Genomic DNA, 11,851 nt, shown 5'->3' with positions numbered 1-11,851 from the left:
CGGTTGTCGTTAGGGAATTTCTGCTTAACCAAATGACTAACAACTTACCACCCTGACGAGGCACTTGACAGCTTGACAGACACACTATTAAACTAACTGCTCAACTGTTCGGTCGTAAAAGGCTAGCTGACAGACAAACTATTTTATTCTATCTCTCAATACTGCAAAGGGAATTATGAGACGCGTCGACATTGCAGCGAATTTATTGTGATTTTTGAATACGGATAAGATGCTGGGAGGAAAAAATGTGACAAGCAAAAAGAAAAGAAAAAAAAAAGAAAATTAATGGACGAATGTGCACAGCAGAGATAAATAAATCAAGGAAAGGGGTAATGAGGAGTAATAATCTCCATACTCAGAAAAAAAGGAGGGAAAAATGTGTAAGAAGGAAGGAAAAAAATTGTGCCTCGTGCCAAGTTACTTCAGCGTGAAAGAAAATTTCTAACCCAGCGGAGTTCCAACTAAGGGGCGCTCCTAATAACCGTAATGGTTTCTCTTAAATGGTTGCAAATACCTCAATATTTGTTCCTAATTAGAGTCAAGTTTCTGAACTTTAGCGATGGCAGTAAACAAGCTCAGCGGCGCAAGGGAATAGGACCTTTACAGAGGGGGTTCGTAAGATCGAGAATCCAGAAGGAAAATGGCGGCCTCCTTGGCATTTTCCCGCCGTCAATTTGGCGCGAAGAAGCGTGGTTTTATGTATCAATGCCTCTCACCGAAACCCATGAGTTGACTTTGGCTCGAGTTTGCCATTCAATTCGCCGGCTGTCAGAACCTTGCCAAATCTCCGCTAAGGAGAGGAGGCCAAAGGCTTTTAGGAGAAGAAAGGAAAAAAATAGAGAATATATTAGAAGGTTTTAAGCTTCGAGATTAAACCCTTAGCCGCTTTTAACCTAAACATGTTTCTATCACTCCCTTCTCTCTTCCTCTCTCCCCCCTCTCTATCGACCTCCCTTAAATCTTCATCTTCGGTTGTCACTAACGACCAAATCATTTTAACGAAGCTCTTTCAAGTGTTGACATCAAAAAGAGACACCGTGAAAGAATAATATCCCGCCATCGTTTGCAAATCAAACCGAAGTCGCGATCTCAATTAGGGAAACGAACGCCGCGATTAGCTGACAGTAAGACTCACTCGTTTGTTTCTTTTTTTACTTTCTTTTTCTTTTTTCTTTGGACTCATACTTTATTTACTCCACTAATTGGACTTTTTCTGCGTCATACATCAGCTACTTGAGACAATGCAGAACGCAGTGTCGCCTTACTAAGAAGAAGAAGAAAAAAAAAAGATGAAGAAAAAAGAAGAGGAAGACGAAGGAGGAGGAGAAGAAGAGGAAGAGAATGAAGAGGAAGAAGAGGAAGAGAAAGAAGAACAAGAAGAGAAAGAAGATGAAGAAGAATAAGAAAATGAAGAAAATAAAGTAGAAAGAAAGAAGAAAAAGAAAGAAAGAAAGAAGAAGGAAAACAAGATGAAGAATAATAACAAGATGAAAAAGATGTAGATACAGAAGAAAAGAAAAAGAAGAGAGAAAAAAAATTCCCACAAACACGAGACCAAGAAACAGGTCACAAATACCATACATACAACCATAGCTCAAACTTTCTTATTGAAGAAAAAAAACAAAAAAACACATAAAACAACAACAAAACCATCTAATCCTAAACACAAACAACAAACAACAACAACAGGAAAATCAACTAGTCTCTCCCTCCAAAGTGAAAAAAAGTAAAGGAAAAAAGTAAAAAAAAAAAAAAAAAAAAAAAAAAAAAAAAAAAAAAAAAAAAAAAAAAGTAAAAAAAAAAAGTAAAAAAAGAAAACAGTAAGATGTCAATGACGGGCGCTAACGAACTTCAAACAAGGACAAACGATGGAATCCAGGAGGCGTCCGTGTGCTTGTTAGTCGCTCAACTATGTGGTAATGACTTGCATATTTCCTTTCTTTACGTGCTTCGGCCACATGGCTGCTACGTGCCGGATAATTGCGTCTTTATATATCTAGCCATCTATATATATATATAAATATGTATATATATATATATATATATATATATATATATATATATATATATATATATATATATATATGACACACACACATATACATACATATGTATATACATATATATATAGATATGTATATATAATATATATATATATATATATATATATATATATATATATATACATACATATTATATATATATATATATATATATATATATATATATACATATATGATATATATAGATATATATATATATACATATATTATATGTATATATATGTATATATGATATATGTATATTTATATGCGTATTTATATATATTTGTTTGTGTGTATATATGTGTATGTATGTATATGTATATATACATATATACATGCATCTATATATATATATATATATATATATATATATATATATATATATATATATATATATATATATATATATATATATATATATGCATATTTATATGTCAATATATATGAATATATATGTATGTACACACACACACACACACACACACACACACACACATGTATATATATATATATATATATATATATATATATATATATATATATATATATATATATATATATATATATATATATATATATATATTTACATACTTAGAGATACACTTATACATGTATATATATGTATACACACCTATACACGCATTTATTTCCTTACAAACCATAGCAACACCCACACATACCCAGCACCTGAACTCCTGAACGCCTGACGAACGCTGAATTGTCTCTTTGGCTCTCGCCTCTTTAATCCGACGAAATCCGCATGAATCCATATGAATCCGCGTACAAGAACGCACCAAGACGCCGCGTATCCATCAGCGAATCCGCCAACAGTCTGTCAGGAAATCGGTTCAATGTAGGGAGTCCATTGGCGCGTGTCTTAATAAATTTTAAGATGTGTCTTTCATAATTGGGATTTTTTCTTCTTTTTTCTTTTTTGGGGGGTAGGGGGTAGGGGAAGATTTGATTTAAAAAGGTGGAAAGGAGAGATGGAGAGAAAGGAGGAGGGAAAAGGGAGGGGAGGAAGAGGGAAAGAAGGAGAAGAAAGAGGGAAAGAGGGAAAGAGGGAAAGAGGGAGAGGAAGGAGGGAGAGGAAAGAGGGAAAGCGAAAGAGGGAGAGAGAGAGAGAGAGAGAGAGAGAGAGAGAGAGGAGAGAGAGAGAGAGAGAGAGAGAGAGAGAGAGAGAGAGAGAGAGAGAGAGAGAGAGAGAGAGAGAGAGAGAGAGAGAGAGAGAGAGAGAGGGGAAGGGAGAGGGAGAGAGAGAGATAGAGTGAAAGAGATAAAGAGAGAGAGAGAGAGAGAACAAGAAAGCGAGCAAGAAAAACAAACAGAAACAGAAACAGAGAAAAACAAGCGGATAAAAAAAAAAAAAAAAAAACAGAGGACACCCCCTACCCTACCCCCACCAGCCCACCAGACCCCCCTCCCCTCCCCAAAAAAAAAGAGAGAGAGAAAAAAAGAGACCTCGCTAAGTGGCAGGGTGTATTGCGCCTTAAGGGGAATTAAGTGGTGTTTAGTTGAGGGGAAAGAGACAAGAAGGTGATGTTTAATGAATGAATTAGGGCCGCGCACTTTCCTGAGGGGAGAAAGGGGAAGTGAGGGAGAAGAAATAGAGGGGAAACGGGTGGGAGAACGGAAAAGGGGAGAAGGAGAAGTGAGGGGAAAGCAAGAGAGGGGAAATGGGTGGGAGAAGGGAAGGGAAGGGGGGTGAGGAGAAAGAAAGGGAGGGCGAGGGGAAAGGGGAAGTGAGAGGAAAGAAAGAGAGGTACAATAAGGGAAAATGAAAGAAGGGTAAGTGAGGGGAAAGAAATAGAGGGGAAACGGGTGGGAGAACGGAAAAGGGGAGAAGGAGAAGTGAGGGGAAAGAAAGAGAGGGGAAATGGGTGGGAGAAGGGAAGGGAAGGGGGGTGAGGAGAAAGAAAGGGAGGGAGAGGGAAAGGGGAAGAAGTGGCAGTTAGAGGAAAGAAAGAGAGGTGGAAGAAGGGAAACGGTAGGAAGAAGTGAGAGGAGAGAAAGAAAGGTGGAAGAGGGAAAACTGAAGAATGGTGAGGTAAAAGAGAGGAGAAACAGGTGGGAGAAGGAAAAAGAGAAGGGAAAGTGAGGGGAAAGAGAGGGGAATGGATGCGAAAAGGGAAAAAGGAAGAAGGGGAAGTGAGGGAAAAGAGATAGGGAAAGGGGTGAGAAATGGTAAAAGGGGAGGAAAAAAGGGAAGTGGGTAGAGGGGAGCAGAAAGGAGAAATAGAAAAGAAAAAAATATATGAAGGTAGTAGAAAGGACGGGAAGAGGAGAACGAAATTATAAGGAAGGCTAAAAAAGATGAAGAGGAGATAAGAGAGAAGGAGATAAAAGGGGAAAAGAGGGGACAAAGAGAAGGAAAAGATGAAACAAAAATCTACATATTATAGGTATTCATTATTTGATGTCATGATTCCTAGAGATGGAACGAATTTATCTTTATTTTCATTGTTATCAAATCAATACCACAATCATTATAGAAAGTAGCAGTAGAAGCATCATCATCATTATCATTATTATCATATTATCATCGTCAGTCATCTTGAAGATCACAGTGAAGTTGATATCACCATGAATATCATTTTAATTATTAATATTGATGCTTGATACCTTTTGTTAATTCGAATTATCACTATACTTTATCTCTTATTCAGAAATTTAAAAAAGTTAACGGATCATTTAACTAAAAAAAAAGAAAAAAAAAGAAAAAAAAAATCCTTATGGCACGTAACAACAGCCTTTCTGGAAGGTTCCTTGAGATGAATACATTCTTTCAACAAAAGGTGATTATTATCCTTTGACGCGCCGGCGACTCATTGATACCGGCGTAGACATCTTAATGCGAGACAACTTAATGCAGTCTCCATTAGTCTCCGAGGCGCGGATGAGGAGGCACCCGTTGCGTTCGGATGCTCGGGTTTTCGACTTCCCTCGTGAATGTTCGTTTTTTTTGAGGGGGGAGGGGAGTTAGCGAGGAAGAAAAGGCCGGATAGGTAGAACAAAGAAGAGAATGGAAGGAAGAAAAGAAAGGGAAATAGATATACATATATACATGTATTTTCCTCACTCATTTTAAAAATAGTATTGGCCTTAAGGTAATGATAATGATAATAGTAATGATGATAATAATGATGATAACGATAACAATACTAATAAAGTTAGTAAGTGCAATAAGAATGATAACGATGTTTTCAAGATTAGCTATGGAAATGTCAGGAATAATAGTGTTTGTTATTATCACTAGAATGATAACCCTCATAATACCAACAATGATAATGAGGATTATACTTGCATTATGATTACGGTGAATAGTTTTTTTTTTATAAAAGGTTTAATTCTGATCGATATTTTATGAAAATGTGAAATTATGAAAATCACAACCACAATTTAAAAAAATACGACTTAACAACAAAAAATAACCAATTTCTCTCATGAACTAGCGCTCGCAACGACGCCACAGTCACAGCCACACCCACGCTTCCGAACGCATTCTGTAAGTGTGTGACAATAGCAGAAACGATCAGCCATTGTGAGCAGAAGGTGCTATTCACAGCGCTAAACTGCTCAATGGCCAATTAAGTTCCTTGCCAGGGTGACTCGGCATGAATGAAACGCAGACACACACACATCATTTTATCCTTACAATGTATGGAATGTAAAGCTTAAAGGCTGGAGAAGGCTTATTTTCACCTTTCTCTCGAACCGATGGATAAACAGCGGAGCGGGAGAACCTAGCGTAAAGTCGCTCGGTGACGGTGGGTGTTGAGCGCTGTTTTCGCTCGATCGGTTGACGGCTTTGTATCCGGGGATTTGGGTTCGGTTGGGGGAGGCGCGACCGGGGGGGGGGGGGCGAAAGGCTCGATTTAAATGGTCTATTTTTCGGTCTTGCTTGTGCGCTTCTTCACACACATGCACAGATATGTGTGTGTGCGTGTGTGTATGTATACACATTTGTGTGTAATGCGCATCAATCATTAACTCTCTCTCTTTCTCTCTATCTCTTTCTCTCTCTCTCTCTGCCTCCCCCTTCGTTTGCACATTTCCCTTCATCTAGTATATATATACTAGATGATAATACCAGTGATAATAATAATGATAGTGAAAATTATAATAACAATAATTCTAATAGTAATAGTAATGATCATCATAATAATAGCATTTATAATAATGATATTAGTAATGATAATGATGATAACAATAATGATAATGAGAAAGATGATAATAATGAAAGTAGTAATAATAATAATAACAACAATGATAATGATAATGATAATAATAATAATGAAAATGATGATAGTAATAAAACAATGATGATAATGATAATAATAATACATAGTCATGATAATGATGATAGCAAAAATGACGAAAATGATGATAACACAAATGATAACACTAGTGATAATGATAATGATGATAAGAGTGATAGATAATGATAACAATGATAATAGTTATGATAATGATAATAACAATGATGATAGTGATAATAATGAAAATACTCATGATATTAATTATGATAATGATAATGATAATGATAAAAACAATAATAATGATAACAATAATGATGATAATAATAATGATAATAATAATAATATTAATAATAATGATAATGATAATAATAATAATAATAACAATAATAATAATAATAATAATAATAATAATAATAATAATAATATAAATGAAAATGATGATAATAATAACAATGATACTAATGATAATGACAATGATAATAATAGTCAATAATAAGAAGTACAAGAACAAAAGCAAGAAGAAAAAGAAGAACAAGAAGAACAAACAAAAGAAGAAGAAAAAGAAATAAAAGAAATAGAAGACGAAAAGGAATAGAACAACAACACGAACAAACAAAAGAAGAATAAAAAGAAGGAAAAGAATAATAAGAGAGAGGAAGAAGACTAAAAAGAATAAGAATGATAAGAATAAGAAGAGGAGGGAGAAGAAAAAGAACAACACGAACAAACGAAAAGTAGCAAAAAAAAAAAAAAAAAAAAGAAGAAATTAAACAGGAACAAGAAAAACAACAACAACAAGGAAGAAGTAATAAAAACCTTAACAAACAAAAGTAGCAAAAGAAACAAAAAAAAAAAAAAAAAAAAAAAGAAAGACAGCAAGAACACTAAAAACAACAACTAAAAGAGAGAAAAAAAATTATGACAGCAACAGGTAGCGTGGCCGAGTGGTCTAAGGCGCTGGATTTAGGCTCCAGTCTCCCAGGAGGCGTGGGTTCGAATCCCACCGCTGCCAAAATAGTATAGTTTTTTGATTTGTTGTACGCTGTTTTATTGTAATGGGATGTAGAACTATGTTTATTGTGATAGATGTAATAAGTGTAAAAAATGGAAAATAAATAATAAAAAAATAAATGAAATAAATAAATAAATAAAGTAGTAGTAGTATTTAATATTATCATTATTAGAACAAAGTGTTGGAATCGAATTTGAATAGTAATAATATCAGATGAAATAGTATTGAGAATGAATGGTATTGAAATTTGATTAAGATGACATTAAAGTTGAAAGCATTTAATATCTCAATATCTATTTTCGTCAAGACTCCGTTTGATTAATTATTTTGTCAATTTGTCAACATATTCCTTGCCATCACCATCATTATGTTCTTTGTTATCTTATTATTGTTATTATCATGATTATTATTATTATTATTATTATTATTATTATTATTATTATTATTATTATTATTATTATCATTATTATCATTATTATTATTATTATTATTATTATTATCATCATCATTATCATTATCATTATCATTATCATTATTATTATTATTATCACTGTCATTATTGTCTTTATCATCATTATCATCGTAGCAATTATTATTGTAATTATTATTGTTATTATTATTATTATCATTATTACTATTCTTATCAACAATGATAATAATAATAATATTATCATCATTGATATTATTATCATCAACATTATCATGGTTATGATGATGATAATAATAATAATGATGATTATGATAATGATGATTAATGATAATGGTTTTAATAATAACAATACTAATAGTAAAATGATAAGGATAATAACAATGATACTAGTAATGGTAGTGACGACAATAATGTTAATCACTGTTATTATCATTATCATTATTATTATGATGATGATAACAACAACAACAACAGCATAATGATAATAATAATAATAATAATGGAAATAATGATAACAATAATGATAATAATAATATCAATGGTACTTATAATAATAATAATAACAGTGATGACAATGATAGTAATAATGATAATAATGATAATAATAATAATAATAATAATAATAATAATAATAATAATAATTAAGATAATAACAATAATAACAATACTGATATTGATAACGAAAATAACAATGATAGCAGTAATAATAATAATAATAATAATAATGATAATAATAATGATAATGATAATAATGACAATATCAACACGGTAGAGTATTACTATTCATAATAATGATCATAACAATAATAATGGTAATATCAATAATAACAATATTGATAATGATAATCATCATCATCATCGTCGTCGTCATCATCATCATCATCATCATTATCACCATCATCGTCGTCATCAAATGATCATTTTTCGTTATTCTGTTTTTTACATAAATATTCTAAACTTTTGATATAGGTTTTATTTTATTGTATTTATTTGTTTGTATGTTTATGGAAAGCAATGTTTTCTTTATCATTAAGAAAAAAAAAGTATTTTAAAAGTGTTTGTCTTATATTTTCGTTTTTTTCTATCGTGAATTATTACTCTCATTTATAATCTTTCTCATTCCCATTCTTTCGCTCCTTCTTCCCCTTCCCTCCTTCTCACTGTCCTTCTTATTCCATTTTTCTCAACTTCTTTCTCATTTTTTCCCCTTTCTCCCATATTTTATTTCTATTTCCTTTGTCTTTTCTTAGTCTCTCTTTTCTCTCTATCTCCTCCTTCCTTTCCTATGCATCCTCCTCCAACATTATCTCCGCTTCTCCCTCTCTTCTCCCCCATCTTTCCTCCTTCCTCCTCTCTCTTCCTAGTTCCTCCGCCCATCTTTCCTCCTCCCTCCTCTCTCTTCCTTCTTCCTTCCCCCACCTTTCCTCCTACCGCCTCTGTCTCCCTACTTCCTTTCCTCACCTCTCCTCCTCCCTCCTCTCTCCTCCTTCTTTCTTCCCCCATCTTTCCTCCTCCCTCCTCTCTCCTCTCCCTACTTCACTCCCCCAATCTTTCCTCCTCCCTCCCTTTCCACTCTCCTCTTCTCCCTCCTTCCCCTCCCCTCCCCCTCCCCCTCCCCCTCACCCCTTCCCCCTCTTTTCCCATCCTCCACCCTCCCTCCCTCCCCCTTCCCCCTCTTTCCCATCCTCACCCCTCCTCCCTACCCCTCCTCCCCTCCCCCTTCCCCCTCTTTCCCACCCTCCCTCCCCTCCTCCCTACCCCTCCTCCCCTCCTCTCCCCTCCCTCTCTCCCCATGTTCGTACCGCGCCTAATATCGGGATATCGTGCTCAATCACAGGAGCTCAATCATCACACGATCTCGATGAAGAAGAAGAGGAGGTGGCACTCAGGTGAGGTTGGGGGGGGGGGGTATGGGTGGGTATGAGGGGGGTATGTCTATCTATCTATGTGTGGGTGGGTATGGGGGTCATGAGGGGTGTGGGGGGGTATGGGTGGGTATGTCTATCTATCTATGTGTGGGTGGGTATGTGGGTCATGAGGGTGTAGAGGAGTATGGGTGGGTATGTCTATCTATCTATGTGTGGGTGGAGGTATGTGGGTCATGAGGGGTATGGGGGGAGTATGGGGGGGAATGTCTATCTATCTATGTGTGGGTGGGTATGGGGGTCATGAGGGTGTGGGGGTGGGTAGAGTGGGCATGGGGAGGTATTATGGGTGGGGTATCGGTGGGATATGGGTTGGTATGGGTGCGGTTTGGATGGGTATGGGTTGGTGTGGATTGGTATGGATGGGGTACGGATGGGTATGGGTTGGTATGGATGGGTATGGATGGGGTACGGATGGGTATGGGTTGGTATGGATGGGTATGGGTTGGTATGGATGGGTATGGGTTGGTATGGATGGGTATGGATGGGGTACGGATGGGTATGGGTTGGTATGGATGGCTATGGATGGGGTACGGATGGGTATGGGTTGGTATGGATGGGTATGGATGGGGTACGGATGGGTATGGGTTGGTATGGATGGGTATGGGTGGGGTAGGTATGAATATTAAAATAAGACAAAAGAGATAAAGTGATGAAAGACCGCTCGTAGGCAAAAGTGGGGGGGAGGGTGTAGGATGATGGGGGTAAGAGGGGTAAGGGAGGGGGGTGAGGGGGGTGAGGGGGAAGGAGGGGAAGAGAGCGAAATTCCCTTCATGATCCCCGTGAAATGATGCTTGATGAGGCTTTGTGTCTCTCTTGTGCTTTCTCCTTTTTTCTGCGTTATGATGTATCTCTATTATCTTTTTTTCTAACTCTCTTTCGCTGTGTATTTATCAGTTCACACACTCACATCCACACTTACACACACACACACACACACACATACATTTAGGTCAGCCTTTAGCAATGTGTATGTGTGTGGGTGTTTGTGTATATTATGCATGTGTATGCATATATATATATATATATATATATATATATATATATATATATATATATATATATATATATATATATATTTATATATTTGTAAATACACACACAGATCGACACAAAGAGAGCTATAAAGACCACCCCCTTACCCACCCAATCTATCTATCTATCTCCAAATCTCTTCATCATTCTCTCTCTCTCTCTCCTCTTTTCATTTTCTCTTTTTTCCTCCCTCGCCACCCCACCCCCCTCTTCCGCGGCCGTGCCATCGAATCCCCCGTGATTAGAGAAAATGGATTGAGTGATTATCGAATCTCGAAGACGTTCTCGCCCTCACGCCCCGCCAATCGTCTCGGTCACGTGATTGGTCTGTCCGCTTTATGGAGGTCAAGTTGGTCTGTGTTTTGGGGGGATCGTTTGGGGTGGGGTGGGGGTGATGGGAGGGGGAGGGGGAGGAGGGGTAGGTTGAGGATGGGGTTTAAGGGCGGGTTGGGTTGGGGTAGGGGTGGGGTGGGGGCGTTGTGTCTGTCTGTCTGTCTGTCTCTACCCTCTCTCGTTCTGTCTCTTTCTTTCTCTCTCTCTCTTCGTTCTTTTTTCCTTTCCTTCTTTCGTCTTTCACTTCTCATCGTTTTTCCTCCCCCTCTTTCTCCCTCATCTCCACCTCTCACCATCCTATCCTCCTTTCTCCATCCTCTCTCCTCCTCCCCTCCCTCTCCCTGCCCTCCTCCCCCTCTCACCCTCCTCTTCCTCTTCCTCTTGATATCATCATCATTGGAACATATTTACGTGAATTCTCTTCAATATTAGCCCCCCCCCGTGCCTCCCACGCTGCCTCTCTCTCTCTCTCTCTCTCTCTCTCTCTCTCTCTCTCTCTCTCTCTCTCTCTCTCTCTCTCTCCCTCTCTCTCTCTCTCTCTCTCTCTCTCTCTCTCTCTCTCTCTCTCTCTCTCTCTCTCTCTCTCTCTCTCTCTCTCTCTCTCTCTCTCTCTCTCTCTCTCTCTCTCTCTCTCTCTCTCTCTCTCTCTCTCTCTCTCTCTCTCTCTCTCTCTCTCTCTCTCTCTCTCTCTCTCTCTCTCTCTCTCCCTCTCTCTCTCTCTCTCTGTCTCTCTCTCTCTCTCTCTCTCTCTCTCTCTTTCTCTTTCTGTCTCTCTCTCTCTTTTCACTCTCTTTCTCTTTCTCTCTTTCTTT

At 37.1% G+C, this 11,851-nt stretch overlaps 1 protein-coding gene and 1 non-coding gene across 2 annotated transcripts; both read left to right on the top strand.

Moving 5' to 3' along the window:
- The first annotated feature begins 7,234 nt into the window (after window positions 1-7,234).
- On the top strand, window positions 7,235-7,316 carry TRNAL-UAG (transfer RNA leucine (anticodon UAG)). The gene has a single exon. It is a non-coding gene; the product is annotated as a tRNA-Leu (tRNA).
- Window positions 7,317-9,914: 2,598 nt separating this feature from the next.
- Window positions 9,915-10,319, top strand: LOC138859264 (uncharacterized). Its single transcript, XM_070113485.1, has one exon. The coding sequence runs from the start codon at window positions 9,915-9,917 to the stop codon at window positions 10,317-10,319; it is 405 nt and encodes a 134-aa protein (XP_069969586.1).
- Window positions 10,320-11,851: the final 1,532 nt, after the last annotated feature.

Source organism: Penaeus vannamei, chromosome 34 (genome assembly GCF_042767895.1).
Source record: "Penaeus vannamei isolate JL-2024 chromosome 34, ASM4276789v1, whole genome shotgun sequence".
NCBI lineage: Eukaryota > Metazoa > Arthropoda > Malacostraca > Decapoda > Penaeidae > Penaeus > Penaeus vannamei.
The sequence above is the reverse complement of the archived record's forward strand: the minus strand, read 5'-3'. Positions and strand labels throughout refer to the sequence as shown.

Bases quoted from the DNA above. Each gene is read 5' to 3' on its own strand.
- LOC138859264 (XM_070113485.1), top strand. From the start codon at position 9,915: ATGAGGGTGTGGGGGTGGGTAGAGTGGGCATGGGGAGGTATTATGGGT.